This window comes from Balaenoptera borealis (genome assembly GCF_965194805.1).
Source record: "Balaenoptera borealis genome assembly, chromosome: 19".
Lineage (NCBI taxonomy): Eukaryota > Metazoa > Chordata > Mammalia > Artiodactyla > Balaenopteridae > Balaenoptera > Balaenoptera borealis.
In genome coordinates, this window is record NC_138878.1 from 62,149,649 (window position 1) to 62,174,242 (window position 24,594).

The 24,594-nt window shown below is 55.4% G+C and overlaps 1 protein-coding gene across 1 annotated transcript; it reads left to right on the forward strand.

Annotated features, from left to right (window-relative positions):
- The first annotated feature begins 857 nt into the window (after positions 1 to 857).
- On the forward strand, positions 858 to 24,556 carry KASH5 (KASH domain containing 5). Its single transcript, XM_082367696.1, has 20 exons — positions 858 to 966; positions 3,529 to 3,666; positions 6,788 to 6,898; positions 7,325 to 7,511; positions 7,983 to 8,047; positions 9,223 to 9,289; positions 9,552 to 9,713; positions 9,961 to 10,078; positions 10,416 to 10,466; positions 15,109 to 15,186; positions 15,437 to 15,493; positions 15,741 to 15,800; positions 16,803 to 16,867; positions 17,031 to 17,118; positions 17,421 to 17,543; positions 19,670 to 19,728; positions 21,543 to 21,588; positions 23,064 to 23,128; positions 23,212 to 23,331; positions 23,441 to 24,556. The coding sequence occupies exons 2-20, from the start codon at positions 3,624 to 3,626 to the stop codon at positions 23,589 to 23,591; spliced, it is 1,716 nt and encodes a 571-aa protein (XP_082223822.1). The 5' UTR covers positions 858 to 966; positions 3,529 to 3,623; the 3' UTR covers positions 23,592 to 24,556.
- The last annotated feature ends 38 nt before the right edge of the window (positions 24,557 to 24,594 follow it).

A 24,594-nucleotide genomic window follows, 5' to 3' on the forward strand; every position in this document is an offset into this window, starting at 1 on the left:
AGCTCACATTCCAGTGGGGGGTGACAAAGACAGTACACAAATATAGCATATGTCACGTGGCGAGACGTGCCACGAGGACCAATAAAAAAGAGTAAGTAGAGAGATGGGGGTCTGAATTACAGGCAGTTTGTCAGAGGAAAGCCTCTCTGAGGAAGTAACAGTTGAATGAATAATGATGGGATGAACGGCAGAATGATTCCTTTTCTGTGTCTAGGCTAGCAAAGAGGCCGACTGTGTGGGACATCTTTTACCCCTAATGCCCCTCCTTAGGAGTCAATTTGGGATATAATTCTCTTCCTCGCTCTAGCCAGAAAAGCTGAGGCTATTTTTCCTCCACTCTCTCCTAAAAGGAATGAATAAAACGGTTTGGAAAAGAATCCTTCGGGGACCTATTAATACATGGTGACTGAAGCCACAAAAAGGCACGGGAGTGGTGAGGCAGGACAGGGCAGGGCATCATTGTACGGTGACCGGCAACCTGGCACGGAACAGAGGGCAAAAAGGGGACGGCTTGGTGACTGATAAGAAGTGGGGGATGGCCCAGGGGTCCCTCAGGCCAACGCTCCCTTGCTTGGGCCCATTACACCGAAGCTTGAGGGCGCAGAGAAGATCCCAGCGCAGGGGACGCAGCCTCCGCCGCCCTCTCCCGGCAGCTGTAGTCCCCTCACCCTTGGCCCGCTCGGCCAATACGCAGGCGGCCGCTTCACGAGACTGGGCGCGCGCCCCGGCAGCCCTACGCATGCGCGGCCTTACAGGTAACCGACTAGACCAGCGCACGCCTGGCCCCCCGTGTGCGCCTGCGTCGGGGGAGGAGCTCTGAGACGCCGCGCGCGCTCTCGGTCCCACCCAGTCGCCTTTGCTTTTCCTGGCGGGGACAGCGCACGCGCGTCTCTTCAACGACCGAGGTGCCGTTTGTTTGTCGTTCGTGGCCCTCAGCTGTGTCCCTAGACTGGGACGTGGCCCCAGGTGCGCCCTGGCCGTGGCGAGGTTCCCCGGACCAGCCGAGTCAGAGCCCCTCCTGAAATCCTGGCAGAGCCCCCAAATCCTAGCGGAGAGTCCCCAATATCAGGGCCTTCCAAGGCTTGTTAAAAGTCTTTTTGAAATCCTGACCAGATCCCCTCAGAAATACTGAAAGGAAACCCCCAGGAAATCTAGTAGATGACCCCTGAAATCCTGTCAGAATCTTCTAGAAATTCTGTCAGACTTCTCCCTCAGAGCCTGCCAGAGACACCCCCCCAAACCCTGTTTCGCTCCTCCCAAATCCTATCAGAACCCTCCCCCCAAGTCCTGCCAGAGGTCCCCAGAAATCTTGTCAAACCCACCAAAAATCCTGTCAGATTCCCCTCCAAAATCCTGTTAGAGACGCCCTCCCCCGAAATCCAGAGACCCCCCAGAAATCCAGTCAGAGACCCCCCTTGAAATCCAGTCAGAGACCCCCTTGAAATCCAGGCAGAGACCCCCTTGAAATCCAGTCAAAGAACCCCTTGAAATCCAGGCAGAGACCCCCTTGAAATCCAGTCAGAGACCCCCTTGAAATCCAGTCAGAGGCCTCCTTGAAATCCAGTCAGAGACCCCCTTGAAATCCAGTCAGAGACCCCCTTGAAATCCAGTCAGAGACCCCCTTGAAATCCAGTCAGAGACCCCCTTGAAATCCAGTCAGAGGCCTCCTTGAAATCCAGTCAGAGACCCTCTTGAAATCCAGTCAGAGGCCCCCTTGAAATCCAGTCAGAGACCCCCTTGAAATCCAGTCAGAGACCCCCTTGAAATCCAGTCAGAGACCCCCTTGAAATCCAGTCAGAGGCCCCCTTGAAATCCAGTCAGAGGCCCCCTTGAAATCCAGTCAGAGGCCCCCTTGAAATCCAGTCAGAGGCCCCCTTGAAATCCCCACAATGCCTGCTTGGGTGGTCCTCCTGCTAGAATCTCCCCGTCAAAGACCCCTGCGGTCCACCAGAGCCTCTGTTGGTCCCTCACCAGGAGTGTGTCCCCCAAACCCTGTCAGAGGCTCCCAGGGCCTGTCATCACCCTCGCTCGCAGGGACCCTTCCCCACTCAGGGCCCACAGCCGTCACCCCCCTTCTGCACCCCCCAGCCTGGTCCGCACTCTGGAAGGGTCTCTCTTCAAAGACCCCTTTTTCTAGGACCTTCTAAAGCCACCAGGAAGTGCGCACTCCACAGCTGTGGACCCCGTCTGGCACCAGGGAGAGCAGGGCGTGGGGAGTACTTGGTGAGGAAAGGGGGGGCAGAGTGGGCGGGGTGAGGACAGACAGGCCCCAGGTGACCGTATGTTGACCGTGTGCCCCAGCGTGCCCAGATCAGCCTTATGTGGGCACCATTGTCTGTTGTCATTCTTCGTAGCTCCCCTTTCACTCTTGAAAGGGTCCTGGAGTTGGGACAGTAAGTCGTACGGTCAACCTGGGTATGATGGAAGCAGGACAGGGCATCGTCAGGGCACAAAGGAGGGAGTCCCTAACTGCTCTAGGGACTCAAGGAGGGCCCCCCAGAGGAGCTGGGAGCCTGGGCCTGGGAGGACCGTGGGAAGATGCTGAGTCCCTGTGGGCCGTGAGGGACCTGGAGGTCGGCCAGTGGAGAGAAAAGGGACAAGAAGAAGCCAGGAGTTGCAGGGACCGCTGTGTGCGGCACCAGCCTGAGGGGCTGGGACTTAGTCCTGGGGGCACTAGGGAGCCATGGGAGGGCTGGGAGCAGGAGAGGGATGGGGATCAAACTCACAGGCGAAGCCAACAGGTCCAAGTACAAGCTGATAGGGCAAGAATGTCAGGAGCCCAGGGTGGTGTGGGAACCCAGGGACAGCCCCTCTTTCAGAAACGTTTTCCAGAGGAGGGGACATGGGAGCTGAGACAGGAAGGGCCAGTGAAGAGGATGTCCCAGGCAGAGACCCGGAGGTGGGAAGAACTGGCTCAGTTTGGGGAACAGCACACAGTTCAGAGTTGCTGGAGCAGCAAGTGGGATTTGGGGTAGGGGAGACAGGTGGGATCAGGCCATGCAGGGCCTTCGATATCAAGTCCAAGGTCTAGGCTTTGTCCACGGGGTGCTTGGGAGCTGTGGAAAAACATTGAGCAGGGGAGGGGCAGGTCAGCTCTGGGGCCCTGTGAGGATGGACTGGAGCGGGAGACTGGAGTCAGGAGGCTGGGTCGGAGGCTGGGTCAAGGGCCCAGGGGGAGAGGCTGAGGCCTGACCTGGGGCCATAGGGAAGGAGAGGAGGGGTCAGGGGAGAGTCACTGGGCGGGAGGGACAGGGCTGGGGACCTTGACAAACTGCGGGCAGGAGGGATGGCAGGAACGAGTGACCCTACCCCCTTTGATCTCCGCCGCCCACTCCTTGAGCCCCCCATTTTCCCAACTCACACCTACAGTCCATAAAACAGGTCTGAGTGGGAGCTGCACTGGTCCAGGCAGGGGTAGGCAAACTGGTTCTGAGAATCCAGAGCGGCCCGGGGCACAGGTGGGGCAGGGCAGGTCTCCATCCGAGGGTGGCTGGTCTGAGGAGGCCATTCCCCTGTTTGTCCTTCCAGGATCTCTTGAAGAAGCTGGTCCCTTTTCAGTTCCTCCCAGTGATGGCGGGGAGCTGTTAGCTTCGCCAGCAGCTGCAGAGCAGTGGGGGTGGCCCATGGACCTGCCAGAGAGCCAGGCGGGCAGCCCCGCTGCCGAAAGTAAGTGGCTGGGTCCCTGTTTGTCCCATGGGAGGATGAAGAGGGAGGAGTGGGTGAATGGGGCGCCAGGCTGTGACTTGGGAGAGGTGGCCTGGGGTGGCTGAGCCTCCACCTCAAGGCAGGGTGGGTGGCAGGGAGGGATCCTTGATTAAGTGCCTGCTGTGTGCCCACCTGCCTGGACACCTTATCTCATTTGCTCTGGGGAGGCCAGACTGCGAGAGTAGAAGCCTCTGCATGCGCTGTGCCCCTGCCTGGAGCACCCTCTCCAGTGACCCACAGGCTACCCTCACTTCATTCAGATCTCTGCTTTCTGTAAAGCAGCTGCCCTGTCGCACTCTCTCCCCTTTCCTGCTTTACTTCTCTTCATAACACTGACATCTATTTGTCTGTCTGTTTAGACTCTGTCTCCCCCACTAGAATATGAGCTCCACAGGGCAGCCTCGGTTTTATTCACTCTGGTATTCCCAGTCCCTAGAGCCGCACTGGTCAACATGCGAGCCATATATGTAATTTAAAATTTTGTTAGTAGCCACATTGAAAGAAAAAGAATAAAAGAAACAGACAAAATGAATGGCAATAATAGATCTTATTTAACCCCATATATCCAAAACAGTATCCTTTCAGCATACAACAATATAAAAATGTGTTGGAGTCATTCTCTTTTTTTCATACTAAGTCTTCAAAATCTGGTGTGTACTTTACACTAATAGAGCATCTCAATTTACACTCACCGCAGTTCAGGTCTCAAGAACCACTGTGGCCAGCGGCTGCCCTGTTGGTCACGCTGCACTGGAGCAATGCCTGACATGTAATAGGAACCCAATTGCTAAGTCCTTGAATAATTGGATGGATGCAGACCAAATGGGTGTGAAAGCGGCTTCGGGAGGAAGATTCTGGGTTGCCCTTTCTGAAACTCATCTACTAAGTGAGAGAGCCCGAGGGAGACTCCCACCCTAGAGGAGAGGCAAGACCCCTTTCTTAGAAGCTCCTAGCAGGCCTGGACTCTGGCCTCAGGAGGCTCTCCAGATAAGAAGGTAGGAGGCAGACACCGGGGTTCGGGAAGCTAGGGCAGGCTGACCGAGGGACCAACATCTAAACTTCATCTGCACCAGCAGAGGGCGTGCGGCCACCGAGGAACCCGTGGCCAAGGGCTGAGCCAGCTTTGGGAGGCTCCCGAAGGAAAGGGAGGAACACACCCAGGAGGGATGGAGACCGAGGAAGGCAGAGGGGGGAAAGAGAGAGACAGTGGAGGAGGGAGAGAGAAGGCTCAGGGAACGGAGAGTCGCTGAGTTGTGGGGAAAGAAGCACAGAGACAGGGAAGAAAATGGGAGCGGTGGACATGGAGACAAGCAGGCGGGACTCAGGGGACAGAGAGATGGGGAGGAGGATGGAGAGAAAGAGCCAGAGAGAAAAAACTAGAAAAGGGACAGGACAGAGATAGAGGCAGAGACACTGAGGAAGGAAATGAAGGAAAGAAAACAGGAGAGAAGCAGAGTGACATCTTCCTGAGGGGCCCCGGGAGGCAGAGTGTCACATCTGCGCTGTAGATACATGCAGATCCTCAGATCCCACGACATCTGGAGCCAGCCAGTCCTGGGTGACCTCACTGGGCCTCAGGGTCCTCCTCCATAACATGGGGGCACAGTGAGAGGAGGTGTCTCCCCTAACTATACATTCCCGCTCCCCTTCCCTAGAAGCATGAGTTCAAACCCAAGGGGACAAATTTTAGCTCACTACAAAGAACCCTTGAAGAGTCAGAGGGATGAGAAAGGGCACTCATATGTTGAACATGTGACCTTGGGCAAGTTTCTAACTTGTCTGTGCCTAAGTATCCTTATCTTTAAAGTGGGGCTAATAATAGCAGCTACCATGGTTCGTGTAAGATGCTCAGAGGGGGCCTGGCTCCTATTAAAGGCTGAATAAATGTTCAGTTTTATTATTGAGCTTCCACCATGTGCCAGGCCCTCTGCCAGGGCCTTTCCAGATTTTATCTCATCTCTTCTCCAGGAGCGAAGTAACCACCCCCCACCACCCATTTTCCGGAGGAAGAAACTGAGGCTCCAAGAGCCTGAGTCCCTTGCCCAGATTGCCCCCTGAGTCTGTCAGACCTTGCAGCCTGTGCTCGGCCCTCTGCTGTACCCAGCTGTCCAGGGGCAGGGCAGGGAGCCTCGCAGGTCACTTCCAGCCCTGGGAAAGAGGCTGGGCTGGCCCAGTGGGTCCTGGGGTAGAGAATATATAGGCTCCTTCTATATCTTGGAGCATTTGTTGAGTGCCTGTTATGTGTGGGCACAGTGGATACAGCAGTGGACAAACAGACCCCAGGATATTCACATTGTGCAGAGGCAGGGGAGAGGGGGTGCTCTTCAAATACACAGACCTAGCCCTCCCAGCCCTGGGGAGGGGAGATCACTCTATCCACCCATTTTACCGGTGGGGAAACTGAGGCTCCAAAAGGAGAAAAGACTTGCCCACAGTCATGAAGCTGGACTCTGAGCTCCTAACTGCTCCCCCACCACCCACCCTGCCTGGATTGCCCCATCCCCCTTCGTTTCAGGCCCCAGGCCGTGGGCACTGATGACGCCAGCCTCAGGGATGTGGGAAGGAGAGAGACCCAGCACCGAGGCGGGCTGGGAGACCGGAGATGCTGCCGGGAGGGATCGATCCAGGCTGCCCGCGCGATATCGGATTGTTCCTGGCTCCTGGGCCCACCTTCACCCTCGGCTTCTCCCAGAATCCTCTCTTCTTTGCCCTCCTCCACCCTTAGCCCCCTCTGAGCCGAGCCTGGGAAGCAGGGGAAGAGAGGAGGAAAGGCTGTACTCAGAGTATTTGTTCAGTATCTGGGCTCCTGAGCCGATTGAACACAAAGGATTCAACAGCAGGGGCACTTCCTGGCCTGAAAGATGGGGCCCACATTCCCAGGTCGGGGGATGGGGGAGGTGACTCAAAGACCCTCACACTGCGGCCCCCACCCAAAGCTTCCTGCGGTTCCCCACCAGCCCAAACTCCAGGCAGCTTGAAATGAATTCCTTCCCCTCTGCAGGAGCCAGGACCTGGGGTCACCCCTCTTTGCTCTTCATCATCCCCCCTCCTCATAGGTGGGCTGGCCCTCTTGTCTCCTCAGTGTACCTCTGGGACCAGCCAGAGGAGGGGAGCCTGGGGACGGGGACGCTGCTCAGCTTAGAGGAACAAATACTCAACTCCACGTTTGAAGCTTGTGACCCCCAGAGGACAGGTCAGAGAATCAAGGAATTATAAGGGATGGAGATGGGGGGCTGGGAACTGGGGAGCCATAGCGAGAGGGATGGGCTAGGGTGAAGTGGATGATTGTGGGAAGCTTCAGGAAGGAAATGGATAAGGGGATGTAGGCCTTTCAGGACAAGGACGGTGAGGGGAGGAAACTTGGGGAACGTTAACAGAGGAGGGTGGGGCTTTGGGGCCTGGGAGAGGGAGGAAGGGCAACCACTGTGGGCCTGGTGGGGCACAGCTGGTCCTCTTCGGTCCACCTTCTGAGGTGGGGATGACTGGGCCCCCTTGCCCAAGGGCCATGGTGCAGGGGTGCCACCAGCCCAGCCAGTGGTCCCACTTCAAAGCCATCGCCTGTCCCCATCCCCCACCCCTCACCTGCCCCAGACTCCCTCACAGCCTGCTTTATCCCCAGGCACTGTGGCTGTGACCCATGTACTAGCCTACCTGGAGGCTGTGACAGGACGGGGCCCCCAGGATGCACGCCTCCAAACACTGGCCTGCAGCCTGGACCCCAATGGGGAGGGCCCTCAGGCCACTGTGGACTTGGACACCTTCCTGGTCATCATGCGGGACTGGATTGCTGCCTGTCAGCTGGATGGGTAGGTCCCCGCACCTCCACCCTCCCCCAAGAAACCCTTCCTAAGATCTAACCTCATACCTGCTTACTGCAGCCAGCACCCTTTGGGCCCAGGGACCTGCTGTGGTTGGAAGGAAGCTGAGGAGGAGAGAAAAGTAGAGTTGGGGGAGGGGGGGTCTGTGGACAAAGTGCCTGAGATGGGGAGGCAGAGGGAGTCTGGGGGCAGAAATAAAATGGGCTGGAAGGAGGAGAAGGGCGATGTTAAGGGGCTGACAGAGGCCTGTCCCCATCCCTCCTCCAAACCCAGTCCTTGCCCCTCCTGCTTTTCCATCTGGCCCCGGGTGCTTGCCATCTGGCCTCACCTTCCTCCCCACAGTGCTCACTCTCACCTGACCTGTCCCCTCCTCCCACCACCGGCAATCCCCCTGCCAGTGGCTGGTCAGGATTGGGCGGGTTGTTGCAGGGAGCTCTAAGCCTCATCCCTTTGATACAGGGGATTAGAGCTGGAAGAGGAGACCGCCTTTGAGGGAGCCCTGACCTCCCAGCAACTGCCATCTGGTGAGATTGTTATATAGAGAATGAAGCAGGCAGGCCCAGGGTCAGACAGTGTGGGGAACTTCCCACCCAGGGGCAGAGCAGGGGATGGGGCAGGACTCCAGAGACCTTTGCTCTAAACTGGAGCTGCGAGTTTGGCTTTCTAGGCGCCTCCACGACATGACTACCTCCCAGCTGTCCTGAGCTTTGGGGTTTGTTTGTTTTTTTCCTCATGGGTTCTTTCCAACCCCTCCTGACACGAGCCCTGTTACAGAGGCCCCTCCCACCTCTCATCATCATCTCCATCACCATCATCAAGCCGGCCCCTCCCTGTACTCTAGTCCCTGCATTCACGGTCCCTCTGGTCTTGTTGCCGGCACTGCCCCGCTCCGGCCTGGCCTCAGCTCAGGCTATTTCTCAGCCTAAGCTTTCCATGTCTTCCCTCATCCTTCACACCTGATAGGGAAGCCCTGGTGGGGAAGGCCTGGGATGCTGCAGGCTAAGGTCCCTTTCTGTCCAGCTCCCTCAGCACAGATCTGCAGTCCTCCCCTGCAGAAATCTGATTATCTGACTCATTACCTGCCCTGCTGTTTGGTTGGCTGGTTTGCTCACCATTCTACCCCAAAGTCTTCACACATAGGAGGTGCTCCATAAAAAAGTGTTCATGTTCTATTTCTCCAGGCTTATAAAAACAAAACAAAAGTCAAAAAATATAGCTTTCTTGATATTCTCTTGAACCTCCTCCAGCCGGGCTGTGAGCAGGGAAGGGACAGGTCAGCTCCCGGGGAGGAGAGGCTGGAGGCCAGGAGTCCGGGGAGGAGGCTGTGGTGAGGATCCAGGGGGAGAAGGTGAGGCCTGAGGCAGGAGGAGTGAGGGAGCCAGGACAGCCCAGGGGCTGGGTGGGTGAGTGGGAGAACTGGGAGGACAGACAAGTTTGGGGCAGTTGAGGTGCTGCCCAGTGTTGGGCATCATGAATGTGGGGCGGTTGGGGGCTATGGGGAGATCCAGCCTGAGCTCAAGGTACCCATGAGCAAGAGGCTTTCTGGATGGTGGGTATAATTGCAGCCCCAGGAGCAGATGGGATCACCCAGAGTGCATCTGAGGATGGAGGCCAAAGGAAGGCCAAGGCCGGAATCCTGGAGCAATCCATCGTCTCAGGCCACCTGGGAGCCCACCACCCTCTGTCTGTCTCCCTCCAGGACGCTCAGAAGCTGAGGATCCAGCCAACCTGGAGAGCTTCGGAGGCGAAGACCCCAGACCTGAGCTGTACCTACCCTCAGCCCCTCCCTGCCCTCCCCCTGCCCATGCCCTCCAGCCTGCCTAGGGCCCAGGGCCTGGCCTAGGGCTTGGGGTCCTTCGGGAAGTGGGTGAGGGACACAGGCTGTGCTAATAGCTCAGGGAGAGTGGGGCAGTCTCCTATTTCTCTTTCCCTAGAAGAGCCGCATCTCCCCGCCACCTACACCTACCCCGACCTGGGGAAAGGAGGCCAGGGCTGTGGGCAGTGACCCTGGACCTTCCCTGCCCCCAGGTCCGCCACAGCCGACCTGCTGAGCAGCCTGGAGGACTTGGAGCTCAGCAACCGCCGGCTGGCCGGGGAGAACGCCAAACTGCAGCGCAGTGTGGAGACAGCCGAGGAGGGTTCCCTGCGCCTTGGGGAGGAGATTTTGGCTTTGCGCAAGCAGCTCCGCAGGTGGGCCCGGCCCCACCCACCCTCCTGCACACCCCCGTGTCCCACCTGCCCACAGGCACAGGCTCACTCCCACTTTCTTAGTATTTTAGGTAGAAACTGGGTCTCTGTCCCCCCACACTCAGTCTCTTTCCCTCCTTTTCTCTCTGGGTATCTGTCTGGGATTTCTCTGATGCTCTGAGTGGATCTACATCCATGATCTCTACATTCCTCTCTCCCATGTGGCCCACCTGCCCCCGCCCCCACTCAGTACCCAACAGGCTCTGCAGTTTGCCAAGGCCGTGGATGAGGAACTGGAGGACCTGAAGACTCTGGCCAAGAGCCTGGAGGAACAGAATCGCGGCCTTCTGGCCCAAGCCCGGCAGACGGTGGGTTTCTGGCAAGGGGCACAAAGGTGCACTCTTCTTCCTACTATCTTGGAGTCTGAGCAACAGAGACTGACTATGGAGTGGGAAAGGGCAGAGGTCACCCGGGCTTCCTCCCTCAGTCCAGGCCCTGCTCCCCAGACTTTGGGTCCGGATCTACTTGCCATCCCTCTCATGACAAAGGGGACAGCAGCAGTCATCAGGGCTCCCCAGACGCATTCCCCCGGCCCTGCTCCTCAATGACCCAGGCCCAAGTTGCGTGCCCAGGGGTGGAAAAAGGGCAATTTGGGGGCAAGGAGGCCTGAAAAGAAGGCTTTGTTCTCTCTCTGGGCTCGGTCAGGAAAAGGAGCAGCAGCAGCTGGCGGCTGAGATAGAGAGTCTGCAGGAGGAGGTGAGCTGCGGCCCAGTGCCCACCCCACCCCTTCCCCAGTCCTCAGGACCTTCCTGCCCTACCCACTGCTGCCCCAAGCACCCCCAGCCGCCTGCAACAAACACCCTTCAGTCTGGTGAGGGAGACCTCAGAAGCCCAATAATGTGTGCATGTCCCTGAAGATCACATGGCTGCATGTGAGGACTGCCACAGTCGGTAAGAGGGTGGGACGTGGGGCGGACTCCTGGTTACGCTGAGGCTGCCTATGTAAGCATGGGCCAGTCTGCCCCTCTCTGTGCCTCAGTGTCCTCACCTGCGAGAAAGGGCAAAATAATGGAATCTCCCTGGTTGGATTGTGTGAGATTTAAACAAGAGGATGCTAGGTACAAGGCAGGACACATGGAAAGAGCTCACAAAAAGATAGCTAGTGTTGTTCATATTTTTTATGGTGGAAAGAACACAGGCCTTAAAGTCAGCCCTGATTCAAATCCCATCTCTGGGACTTCCCTGGCGGTCCAGTGGTTAGGACTCCGAGCTTCCACTGCAGGGGGCACGGGTTCGATCCCTGGTTGGGGAACTAAGATCCTGCATGCTGCACAGCACGGCCAAAAAAAAAAAAACAAAAAATCCCATCTCTGCCACTTACACAACAGACAACCTTTAGGCATGTGACATGCCCTTTCTGAGCCATAGTTTTATTATCTAAGAACAGGAAAGAAGGATATCTGTTTGTTAGGATTGTTGTGGGGATTAAATGGCCACTTTTAGCCCAGAGCCTAGCACATAGCATGAAGAGGCCCAGTCCAACCTCAGGGCTGATTCAAGCCCCATTCTGAGACAGAAAACATCGTCTTAGTTAATTCTGGGTCCACCTACTCCTTTTAGGTGGAAATAAAGCCCCCACAGAAGGTGGCATCTAAGTTGCTGGAGATCCACGCAGCATCTCAGTGCTCCTCAATCAATGTCTGTTCTCTCTGCTGGTCACAAGACTGATGTTCATTGTCCCATCTGGTCCTTAGCCTTAGTCACCACTGCACGCTGGCATCCACTGGGGGGCTGACGTTGCCTTCTGGTCTCTGGATGTACTGTCCTCACTGCATCTGCTGGTGGTAGCCCTCGTCGGAACCTCACAACCCACAAATGCCACTGGGGTTCCTCCACACCCTTCTAGGGGCACAGAGGAGGTTTAGCTGCTTTCCTGTGACTTTGTGTCTATAGGGGCCTCACTGGGCCTTCTGTGCCTCAGCTCCTCACACAGCCATCTCTGTTCTATTTTTCACACACCTTGCTGCTTCACAGACTGAGCTGGGAAACACCTCTCTCAGATTCCCAGACGTTCCAGAGGTTCTGTGGTTCAACTGCGTCCATCCTGTCCAGCCGTCTAACCTGGGGCTTGGGACTGGCCTCAGGGCCCATTTTCACTCTGTTGTTCTCTTCTTTGACTCTCCCTGAGCTCCTCCCCCAGCGCTGAGGATCTCTGCCCAGCCCAGGCAGTAATACTCATTCTGCTTGATCCTCCCAAATCTCTTTGTCCTATGTCTGTATTATGGCTTTTACACGTAAACCAAAAAATTTTCCACTATCATTCCCTGGCTCTTCCATGAAAATTCCCTCTGTTGGGGCAATGGGAATCTCGCTGCAGGATGGCTGCCATGGTGTGAAGCATGGGGTGCAGACAGGATGTGACTGTTTCTTCCAGAACATCTCTTTTATTGGGGTATAGTTGTTTTACAACGTTGTGTTGGTTTCTACTGTACAGCAAAGTGCCACGGAGTTCCCTGTGCTATACAGCAGGTTCTCACTAGTTATCTATTTTATACACATTAGTGTATATATGTCAATCCCAATCTCCCAATTCATCCCACCCCCTCCCCCAAAACATCTCTTTTTAAGAACAAGGAGAAACTTTCCCTGAAGCCCCATGACAGGACCTCCCTCTCATATCTCATTGGCTAAAGTGACATCAAATGATTATAGCCAAACCACTCCCTGGCATGGATAACACAGCCACCAGATAGGTCTGGGATACTTTCAGCTCTGAAGAAGAAAGCACCGAAGAAATGGTGGCTTCAATCTGAAGGACACTAATTAACTTAACAAGAGGTTTTGAAGGTTCTGGGCTGGTTTGGCAGCTTTTTGACTTGTTTGTCTGTCTGCGGCCTCAGGATCACAGATGGCTGCAACAGCTCCAGACTTCGCGTTCTCACTCAAAGCAGGACAAAGAGGGGCAAATGCTCCTCTCATGGCTCTCTCTCTTCATCAGAAGGAAACATTTTTCCAGGAGCACCTCCACTCCACCCCCACACCAGCAGACCCCTCTCACAGCTCACTGGATCACGTGACAAGAGAGGCTGGAATAATATCTGACCTTCCTCAGCCTCTGGAGTGGGAGGCAAACGAGTGAGAGGGGGTGAGAATGGCTGCTGGGTTAGCTAATCAGCTGGGTGTCTGTGCTGAATCTGCTGAGATTTCCATCTTGATTCACCTCCAGAGCTGCAGCTGGGACCCACCTGCCCACGTGGAGAGTGGACCCCCAAGGAAAGCAGGAGAGGGAATAAGCAGGGTGAATGGCAGCTGGCGGTCTCTGCCTCCTCCTGGCCCAGAAGGCCTGTGCCAGGTCAAGTGCCTTGAGCAGCGCCTGGGACATCCTAGGCGCTCGATAAACAAGCTATTCTTGGTTCCCTTCCCCCACCTTTCCCTTCTCAGCAGCTGCCTACAGACCATCTATAGATCAAGTTCTCAAGTTACAGTAGAATAATGCTGGAGTAAGGGACACTCAGCTTTCCTACAAGAACCTACAGAGCAGGGCTCAGATTACTGCAGAAGAAGGCAGGAGCAGCTGAGTAACCAGGTTCCCTGCCGAGTGGCCCAGGATCCAGCCTGTAAATCCCGACCAGGTGGACAGATGTTGACACAGCATTCCTGGCCCGTCCTTCCTCTGCCCTTCACCTGGCAGCCCAGGCCCGCTGAGCCTGAGAGGGGGAGAAGGCGGCTGATGGAGGACTTGGAGCTGAGCCAGGCTGGAGTGAAGGGGGGAGCTGGCCTTGGTATCCCCAGGGGCGCCGGGAGGAGGGGTGTGGCCAAGGGAAGTCGACTGCCTCTGTGCTCCGAAATGCTTTCCCCAGTGACTGCCTCATGTCAAAGCTCAGCGCAACTTGCTAGGTTTTTGGTGCCTGGAAGCTCTAGGCTGGAATTTGGTCCGTTTTATTCTCAAGTCCCATTTTGTGGCTGGCGTGGGCTGCCCTCTCCCAGCCCCTTTGTTTTCGCAGATAACTCTCTTTACCCTTGAGGATTAGACCCAGTACAGCCTCCTTGCAAACCCTGGGCTCCCACAAGGCCCAGGGCCCTAGGCCCACCTCATGTATTATCATCTGCTTCTGTGTCGGTCTCCACCTCCAGTGGTGAGCAACTTGAGATGAGGGACGAAGCTCGTTCCCCATTCTCATCCAGGGCTGCATCTGGCTCAGAGGAGTCTGGGAGTTAAAAGTGCAGGATTTGGAATCTGTAAAACTGGGGATGATGACAGTGTAAAAATTAATAATTGGGACAGCCAGACTTTACATTCTTCCTGAATGGCACAGTAAAATGCATATAGCAGTATCCATGGAATCTTCCTTCCAAAAATTAAACAGGAGTCTGGACAAGGCCCTGGATCTACCCATCAGTTTATAGGAAATAATGAGGGGGGAGGAGCATGGTAAACGTCCTGCACAGGGAACAAGAACACAGTAAACCAAATCCAAACGCACCAATTCTACAGGACAAATGACCTGGTTTCTTCTACAAATGAAGGACCCAAAAAAGTGCCAGGACTGGGGAGGTGGGGGATCACTGTCAGATGAAAAGAAATGGGACATTTCAACCAAAAGCCATGGTGGACCTTGTTTGGATCCTCATTCAAAGAAACTAAGCGTGAAAAGACATTTGTGAGAAAACCGAAACCAAAAAAGAGCACTGGGTGTGCGATGATACTAAGGAATTATTAATTTTGTTACGAGTGATCATTGTATTGTGGTTTTACTACAGGAAAAGTCCTCAAGTAGGAAATACAAATGCTGGAGTAGTTACAGGTGAAATAATATGATGCCTGGGGTTTACTTTAAAATACTCTGGTTAAACAAAACAAACAAAATATTTGAAAAATATAGAAGAAATAAACAGGGAGAATGTATATAATTATTGAAATTGGGTGATGGATAATGGGGGTTCATCATACTGTTTTTTTGGGGGGGACTGTGCCCTGCAGCTTGTGGGATCTTAGTTCCCCAACCAGGGATTGAACCCAGGCCCTCAGCAGTGAAAGTGTGGAGTCTTCACCATGGACTGCCAGGGAATTCCCATTTTTATCTTTAAAATAGGGCATAAGAAATAAGCTAACACTGGCAAGGTGCTCAGTAACTATTAGCAATAATTATTAGCTCATTTAATCCTCACAGCCACCCCATGCATCCTATCTTATCTCCATTTTTGCAGCTCTATTTTGATTTTTCATCTGCAAATCAAAGCTGAGATCCCATAGGATGGCTGGAAGGATTAAATGGGCTAAAAGATAGACAGTGCTGAGCATGAGGCCCGATGCACATCAAGTGCTCAGCAGATGTCAGCTATGAATATTAACATGGCCATTTGCTGAAGTGAATGTGACCAGGGTCCCTTCTTTCAGAACGGGAAGCTGCTGGCCGAGCGGGATGGAGTGAAGAGGAGGAGTGAGGAGCTGGCCACAGAGAAAGATGCTTTGAAGGTGCCACCCCTCCCTAGCACCTTGACAACTTCCTACCACCCCAAGGCCATTTTTACATCACCAGTTTCAGCCCCTGTGGTCTGGTGAGATCAGGGACTTCAATCAAGCCTTCAGGTTCCCAGGGGCAGTGGGCAACTCAGCTGAAACCCCCCTTGGTGTAGCTGATGTCCAAAGACATGAAGGGAGGTTGAGGAGAGGGGCTCGGGAGAGTGGGCGGGCCAGAGAGATGGACGGGCGACTTCCTTGGCAGCGGCAGCTCTACGAGTGTGAACGCCTCATTTGCCAGCGAGACGCCATCCTCTCCGAGGTGAGGGGGCTGGGGGGAAACATTTGCCTTCTGTGTGTCTCCTGCCCCGAGTCTGCAAAGGGAAGTCCTGCTTGGCTCTAATCCTTGGATAATTAGCCAGGAGAGATCAGAGTGGTTCCCGGGAAACTGGTGCTCTCCCTCAGGCCCTAGCTCTTCCCCCAAGCCCACCCTGGCTGTCCCCCCAACCCCCAGCCTCAGCGTCTTCGGGGGGCTGGGCCCAGACTCAGTCAGCTTTGGGCTTTCCCAGCGTACTCGCCACGCGGAGAGTCTGGCCAAGACCTTGGAGGAGTACAGAACCACAACCCAGGTAACCCACTGGCCTGGCCCCACTCTCCCCACTTCTCTTTTGTCATCTCTGGGATTTGCTGCCTCCTTCTGTCTCTGTTGATCTTTTCCAAATCTCCACGTCTTGTTTCTCCCATCGCTACTGTTTGACTGTGTGTCTCTCTCCCTCTCTGTCTCTCTCTGCCTTTTCACTTTTCCTCTGTTCCTTCCTTTCTCTCTTTCTCTCTCTCTCTCTCTGTATCTCCATCTCCTATCCACATTCCTTTTTTTTTTTTAATATTTACTTATTTATTTATTTGGCTATGTCGGGTCTTAGTTGCAGCACGCGGGCTCTTTGTTGCGGTGCACGGGCTTCTCTAGTTGCGGCGCGCCGGCTTCTCTCTAGTTGTGGTGCATGGGCTCCAGAGTGCGCAGGCTCAGTAGCTGTGGCGTACGGGCTTAGTTGCCCCGTGGCAGGTGGGATCTTAGTTCCCCAACGAGGGATCGAACCCACGTCCCCTGCATTGGAAGGCAGATTCTTAACCAATGTACCACCAGGGAAATCCCTCCCATCCACTTTGATTCTCTGTGGGTGACTTCTCACCACATCTCCCCTCCTCCTATTTCTGTATCTCTGCCGGGCTTGTTTAGATTCTTGTCTCTGCCTCTCTCTGGGTCTAGTCCCTCTGTCTCCTGAGGCAACTCCTCTTTCTGTCCCTTGTCTTCAGAGTCTCTTGCACCCCGTGTGTCTCTTGCCTCTCTGTGAATCTGTTTCTGTGTCTCTCGTTTTTCCATGTGTTTCCATCTCTGCCTTCCTTTTCTTAATTTTCCTGACTGATAGGTTACCTCCTGGGTTCCTGTTGCTCTTTGCCTCTCTTTGGCTTCCTAAGTTTCTGTCACTGTTTCTTCCCCTTCTCCCTTGGCAATACGTGTCTGGAGGAGCCCAAAGAAGTCACAGGAGTGGAACTGACCTTGGAAGAGGAGCCCAGGCATGGGGGGTGGGGAAAAACGGAGACCCAGGGGTCCCCCACTCCTTCCTTTGCAGGAACTGAGGCTGGAAATCTCACACCTGGAGGAGCAGCTGAGTCAGACCCATGAGGGGCTGGATGAGTGAGTGGAATGGCGGGGGTGGAGGAGGCAGGAGGGGAGCCCCAGGACAGGGACCCCTGGCCTCCAGCCCCAAGGTGGGCAGGGCAGCAACCCCAGCACAGGCTGACGGACAGGTGGTGGGCAGGCGTGGAGGCAGCCTTCCCCGTCCTGACTGTGTGGACAGGCTACCCGAAGGGGCTCAGGTGAGGAGAGTGGACTGGACCAAGCTGCCACCACCGTCGCTGGGTGTGGAGATCCAGGCCATTCGGCAGGTGGGCCTGACACCCCCAGAACACCCTAACCCACCACCAGCGGCAACTCTGACCCAGCCCTCTCGCCCCACCCCGGTTCCCCCAGGACCATCTCAGTCCTTAACTTCATCCCTAACCCAGTCCTTGGTCTGGGCACCAAACCCCTCCCGGGTGCTGCCCCCACCGACTCCCCAGCCCAGCCTCACACCACCTCCCTTCCACCTCCCATCCTCACGCCTCAGCCCATCTCCATCCCACCCCTGACCTGTCTTCTGCCTTAATCTGACTCTCCCTGGCCTCAGAAACAACTTCTTCTCTCCCAGAAACAAGAAGTGGCAGCCGCCGATCTCTCCAACCCTTTGTGTGGCGTGTGGCAGTGGGAGGAGGTCATCAATGAGACCAATGAGGAAGCTGAGTTTCCACCTGAAGCCCCAACTGGGGGGCAGGTGAGCACAGGAGGGACTCTGAGACTACCGGATCCAGGGGCCGGGAGAGGGGCCTGGGACACCATGTGCCTTCACTGTTCCCCATCTCATAGACAGATGTTGACTGAGGGCCTGCTGGGTGTTGGCCAAGGAGCCCCTGGCCAGACAGGACACCACCTCTGCCCTCTAGGGACTGGCCTGCTGGTGTGGGAGACAAAAGTGGACAAAGCAACACGCAAACTGCATGGTGGTGGTTGTTGTCCTTATTTCAAATACACTGTCAGGAATCTCCTTAGTTTATATGGTGCTACAGCGGGAAGGGAGTAAGTGAATTGTTCTTCCTGACCCATAAAGGTACATTAAGCATTTACCTTTTGAATATGTCACCTTTAAGAAAAACTTAACAAGCCCGCTGTGTAATCTTGAATTCAACAATAACCATTGTTTTATGACTTCTGTAATTACCTGAACAATATTTCAAACGTTGTTTGAAACAATGAAGACAACTCATCTTCAGTGTTCACAGCTGAAAAGTGAGATTTTAAGCTGTTAGTGCCAGAAGAATTCCTTTTTTTTAAGGAAATATTGCTAACAGCTCTGTAAACAACGCTGTATTGTCTTGAAAATTATACTGCTTCAAAGCTGTTCATCATCCTTAAAGGACAAACTCGTTTCTCTGTTCACTTTTTCCCTGAGTTGAGAGAAGCTTCTGTTTCTCTTTGACACCAGCGCTCCTGTTGGATTCCTCGCTGACCTCTCCCACTGCCTCTGCGAGGTTTAGGCACCCTCATCCCTCATCCTGTTACTCATGGGAAACTGAGGCTCAGAGGGAGGTCACACAGCTTGTGGGGGGCAGAGCCGCGCTCCTCGGGGGACGTGTAAGTTAGAGCGAGCTTCTGCTGAGAGCGGTCCGTTGCCTCCTGGAGGGGAAGACTGACCCGGGCCTCCGGGTGCTGCCTGCGCTGGCTCCTGGGGACACAGAGCAGAATCATTCAGGGCCTGGATCCTCTAGCGCCCAAGGCCTGGTAGAGATCATGCAATCAGGCCATCCCAGTGCAGGATGATCCACGTGCTAGAGGTGGCGGCGGGCCCTGTGGGAGCCTAGAGAAGAGAGTTTCCATGTCGGGTAGGCGACTGAAGGAGATATCACAGGGAAACTGACACGAGTTTATTTTGAAGAAAGAAAGAGAGAAGTTAAGTGGTGTGAGAAAGGAGAAGTCTTCCAGGCAGTGGGAATAGTAAATGCAAGGATGTGGGAGCGTGAAACCCCATAACATGTTTGGGGAGCAGAGGGCAGTTGGGGGTGACTAGTGAGAGATGAGGTCTGGCTGGATAATGAAAGGAATTCCGTGTCAATGAAGCTGAGAGGTTGTGCTTTTCTCCATCAAGCCACAGGAAGGCTGAGGGTAGGGAGGGGCAGGTCAGCTCTGGATGTAGAAAGACCCCTCTGGGGCCACACGGGGACTGACTGGAGGCTGATAGCCTGGGAGGCCAGGGAGGAGGCTGGGGCAGTGGTCCAGAGGTAGAGGGTGAAGGTTGAGCCAGACCAGGGCCTTGGGATGGAGAAAAAGGGACAGGCAGAGAGAATTGGGGCAGGGAGACAGAGCTGCTGACCCGCTGACAGCGGGGTTGAGGGCGCTGGATTCCGGGAAGGGAGTAGACAGAAAGACACTGAACTTAGCTTGCAACCTCTGAGGTAAACACCCTGAGGGATAGGGGGGTGCTTCTCGGGGGCAGTGGGTGCACAAGGCTGGAGCTCAGGGATGTATTTAGAAAAGTGTCGAGTTGGTGGTTGAGACCACAGGCAAGGATGAATGTCTCCAGAGAAAATGGAGGGGGACCTGGGTCCCCAAGACTGGGAACTTGGGAGGAGAAGGGTGTTGGAAGGGAAACGCTGAGCCTCTTCGGGTCCCAGATGAGTGTGAGAGGCTTGTAGGAGTGTGAGAGGTGCAGGGGGACCTGAACGCCTGGGTCCTGAAGGAGAAAGGGGCTTGGTGGAACAACTGTCCTGTTTCTGGCTTCTGCTCCTGGAGGGATGATAGAGCCATCCTCAAGGGGGACCCAAGAGGAAGGCGGGTCTTAGAAGCAGGTGATGAATTCTTGGCAGGTGTTGCAGCCTGGGAGACCTAAGCTTTTCTTTCCCACAGAGAAACTTCCAGGGAGAGCCTGCGTACGCTCATGAAGGAAGGAAGGAGCGATCAATGTGGTAAGAAGATTGGTCCTCCCTGAGCCATCCCTCTGCCTCGAGGTGATGCCAACTGTCAGACGGCTAGAGTATAAGGCCTGGGAGAGCCCTGAGGGAGTGCATCACTCATTCCCTCGTTCATTCATGCTGAGGCCACCCTGGGCCTGTGGACCAGGATGAGTGAGACCCAGCCCTGCCCTCAGACCCTGATAGTTCCAGGAGGACATCCAGCACCCAGCCCCACCTGGGGGGAAATACTTCTGGAGGAGGCCCTGCTTGGGGTCCTTTAGGAGAGGTATTCGTATAGGAGGCCCTTAGACAAGAAGACAGTTGTCAGGCAGATGGGACAGCTCAGTCACTAAGTCACTGTCACTGAACACACCTCTCCCAAGGCCTCCAGGGAGCTCTGGGATGAATGAGACCCCGACTGTGCCCCAGGAGAGCAGCCAGACAGTTGGGAGATCATCAGGGGCTCTGGAATCAGACAACTTGTGTTCAAATCCCAGCTCGGTTACTTTGAGATGGGGTGGAGTGAGCCCCTGCCCTGTGATTGTTACCGACTGTTACGAGGCTCATGTGCAGCCTCCGAGGATAGAGAAAGCACTAGATGTCTGGGCCCACCCTCCTGCATGGGGCCTCTGCCTTCCTGTGGTGCCTCTCTCTCCCCCCTCCCCTCTTGCAGGCTCCCGGCTGCGGCAACTAATGAGGCTGCCTGCCACGGTCTCTAATTGGACTTGTCTGGGAAAGCTGAGATTGGGCAGGATGGGGGCCCTGGAGCTGTGACCTCCCCCTGCGTCACCAGGGAATGGAAGAGGGGGCTGAGCAGCAGCGGAGACAAGGGCTGGCGTAGGGGCTGGACTTCCGAGTTTCCGGGGTGGGGGGTGGTGCGGTGGGCAGGGGCAGTATGATCCACAGATTGGGAAGCTGGGAGTGAGGGAAGTGGTGAATCCTCTGACCCCTAGACGTGACCAGGGGTGAGAGCTTGGACCTTGAGAGAGGGGCTGGGGGGTCCCTGAATAGAAGTCTCAGAGGATCAGACAGCTGTTTGTCTGACTGGGGCAGAGGCTGGGGCCCACGAGCCTGGATTGGATGGGAGTTGAGGAAACAGCTGTATCCTGAGGGTGTTGGGCCTGAAGCTGGTAGCTAAGGCTGGAAGGTTGGATCCCTGATCCCCAGCGAAGGTGGTGACAGGTGGTGTGGACCTCTGGGTCTCCAAGGGACATCAGGGCTGGCCAGCTTGAGGCCTGAGCCCCCAGAGAGGCATTTCAGGGGCTCAGACAGCTGTGACCGTAGGAGGCGCAGAGGCTGGAGCTTGCACACTTAAGAGAAATGATTTGGGATGGGGGCAGGGCCCACACAGTTGGGTTCTGGAGTCAGGGGAGTCTGAGCTGGAGTCCCAGTTCTCAAAGAAGACCCAGTGAGACTGAGACTGACTGAAAATGGCGCAACCCACCAGGCAGGAAGCTGGGCCAGGGAGTGGGGTCCCGGAGAGATCTGAGTGTCTGGTGTTTTGGGTGCGAGAGAACCAGAAGCCTCTGATCGGCTGGGGGATCAGCTGGGAAAGTAGCAGCTGAGAAAGCCAATGAGGTGGAGAGGCCCCCGACCCCGTAGGAGTCACATACTCTGGAGAATTTGGTGAAAAATTCCCCTGAAAAAATACAGATGCTGAGACCTACTCGCAACAGTTTGCTTGTGGGGCTCCAGGATATCCTCCAGGTCTCTCCAGGGTGCCCATCCATGTTAAGAGCCCTCCTTTAAAGGTTCTGCCACACAGCGGGCGAATGGGAACCAGGCAGGGGAGACAGATGCTTGCAGCAACTTTCTTGTCGCCCCAGGTTGCCCAGAAGAGAGAAAGAAGAGGAAGCAGAGATCCGGGTCGCGGTAGGCAGTCCCCAGCACCATCCACTGCAGCCCTCAGAGGAGGCTGCTGTAGTCACAGCTCCTCCCCAGCCCCTGCCCACACCCCCAAGCAGACGGGAAAATGGTTTGGCCAAGAGATAACAATGCCCTCGCTGCAGCTAATGAGAGCAGACGGTACTGTAGAGGGAGGCTGCAGGCCAGTGGGCGGCCAGAATGTTCCCAGGGGACCCCCCAAGCACACGTACAGGGCTGCAGCTGCTACACCACAGACGTGGCTACACCCCCGGGTTGCAAACATGCACGCGCACAAGCGCCCACACTCTCAGGAAGGGCCGGACCCTCCCCGGCCAGCCCCAGAACTCCCTGTCACAGCTGCCCTGCCTGGTACCACCCACACCAGCTCCTTTGCTCCTCAAAGTGGCAGGTGACAATCCTGATTCTTAGGCAAGGGAAGAGAGGGAAGGAAATTTGGCGAGGTCAGAAGCCTGCAGTCCTCAGATAAGAACCGTGAGCCCCAAAGGTGTGCCAGCCTCCGTTCCAGGCACCTGGGACCCTTCAGGGTCCGCACCGTCCAACATGGTCTCTCTAAGCAGCCTGACCCCAAGCCCACTTCCTTCCCACCACACCACGCTCCCTTCCATGGAGACTGGGCCCTCGCCTCAGTTTCCTCGCGGCTAGTGTGACAACGATCTTTACCCAGCTCTCAGGGTGAGGGTAAGTGTTAAGGATCAGGTTGTAAAGTGCCTGGCACAGAGCAGACACACAGGAGGTGACAGTGGTGAAGATAGTGGCTGGGGTTGGTGTTCCTGGAACTCTTTATTTATTATTGTATTGTTATTACCATATCATCATCTACAGAGCAAAGGCATGGGTGGGAAAGCCTGAGATCTGCAGAGGGGACGCCCTTTCAGAAAGACACGGGGGATGAGGTGGGAAAGTGAGTCAGGAGGAATATTTGGGGCTTTAATCTTAAAGCGCCTGCTGGGCCTGGATGGACCCAAAGAGTATCCACGGTGGACTAGGCCCAGCCCAGGGCTGGGCTCCTCAAGAAGATGGGGTCTCTGCCCTCAGGGAGCCTGGATACTTCCAGAATCAGACGGAAGATGGAAATAATAATGTTGAGTAGCTCACGCAGTTATTGCGCGCTCACTGTCTGCCAGGCACTGTTCTGAGCCCGCCTCCTGATTTTTTGGTTTTTGCCCACATTCACTCATTCAGTCTCCACTTCAGCCCTGTGGGGTGGGTGCCGTCATCATCCCCGTCCAGCACGTGGAGAAAGTGGGGCCTGGAGAGATGGGGTGACGTGCCAAGGGACACATAGCAGGAAACTGGCAGAGCTGGGAGCCCAACGCAGCAGTGTGTCTCCGGGAGGCTCACGCACTGAACCACTGTGTCCCACCCCCTTCCATGTGGTCGCTTGTGTCCAGTGGGCTGAACCGAGCACCGCTCCCCATCCAGGACCCGGTGTCTCAAGTTTGTCTCCTTTGTCCTTCCAGGTGGATCTCCCCATCCCTCTGGGAGACTCACACCCTGGAGACATCCCGGGAAGCCCTCCCGAGAGGTAGCGGGACCCAAGGGCCTGGGGGCGGACTTGGGGGCAGAGAAAAAGTCCAGCACTATCGCCCTGCCTTCCTTTCCCCCCAGCAGGCCCTCAGAGCCGGAGCTGCAGCAAGCCCTGGTGCCGGTGGTGAAAGAGCTGGTCCCAGTCAGGAGGCCAGCCTGGGGCCACCTCTGCCTGCGCCCCCTGCACCCCCAGCAGCTCAGGTGCACCCCAAGGCGCCTCCAGAGGGAGGGTGATGGTCAGACATCAGGGCACCGCCGGGATACCCTGGGCTCCCCTGGGCCGCCCAAGCACTGTGCTGCCTCCCCACAGAGTCACTCGGCACCCGCTGATCCCGGCGCCGGTCCTGGGCCTGCTGCTGCTGCTGCTGCTGCTGCTGCTCTCGGTCCGGCTGCTGGGCCAGTCCCCGCCCCCCGCCTGGCCCCACCTCCAGCTCTGCTACCTCCAGCCGCCCCCGGTGTGAGGCACGCTTCCCGCCGCCTCAGAGCGAGCAGCGTCTAGTTCAGTGACTTACCTGGGGCTCTTTTTACTGTTAATCCCGTGGGTGTGCCACTGTGATTCGGGATTATCCCACTGCCGGGACCCCGGATACAGTGCTCCAGGGTCCACAGCCCTGTATTGGGTTTTTATGTGAAGTCTCTTGGTTTTTTAACATTGGCAACTACATTTCTTAACAATAGCAAAACACAGCCAATAATGGATTAAGCACTAGGGGTTATATTTCCCTCACAAAACAAGTCTGGAGGAGGGCAGTTGAGGACCCACAGCTCAGTCTCCATAGCACCGGGACCAGCGTGCTGTGATTCTCTGTGACTCTCTTGGCCCTTCCCCTGTGCTCAGGAGATGGCAGGTGTTGTAGCTTCATACATCATATCTGCAGGGAGAAGGGGACACATCTCTTCCTTTTTATAAAGAAAAGCAATAGCCTTCCCAAAGCCAGCAGCAGACTCTGTCTCGTCGGCCAGAACTGTTTGGCATGACCACCCCTAGCTGCAAGGGCAACTCGGAGAGCAAGCATCTCTCCTGGCAGAAAGAGGGAGAACAAGATGTGGGCCAGGCACACACATAGATGTCACCAACGGCCAGCAGGAAAGGGTGTGCCATTTGTTCATTCAGCAAACACTTAGTGATCATCTATTTGCCATGGCTAGACTTTAGAAGACAGAAAAATAGACCCTCCAATGCCAGGCTGAGGAGCATTGATTTTTCTCCTGAGGCTGATGGGAGTTTGGGGGACATTTAATTACTTGTTTTTGGTTATTTACTTTGTAATTGAGGTATAACTTACATACAATGATAAACGGACAAATCTCAAGTATCAGCTGGATAAATTATTGCACATGTAAACATCCATGAAACCAAATCCCAGGTCAAGATATAGCACAGTTTCAGCACTGCAGAGGCTTCCTTGGGAGAGCTTTGAGCAAGGCAGGACAGTGATAGAGGTAGCTACAGGCTCTGTGAGA

Excerpts from the sequence above, each read along its gene's own strand:
- KASH5 (XM_082367696.1), top strand. The coding sequence starts at position 3,624 with ATGGACCTGCCAGAGAGCCAGGCGGGCAGCCCCGCTGCCGAAA. Across the intron at positions 15,801-16,802 it reads AGTACAGAACCACAACCCAG|GAACTGAGGCTGGAAATCTC; the intron begins GTAACCCACTGG and ends CTTCCTTTGCAG. Across the intron at positions 21,589-23,063 it reads AAGCAGAGATCCGGGTCGCG|GTGGATCTCCCCATCCCTCT; the intron begins GTAGGCAGTCCC and ends TTGTCCTTCCAG.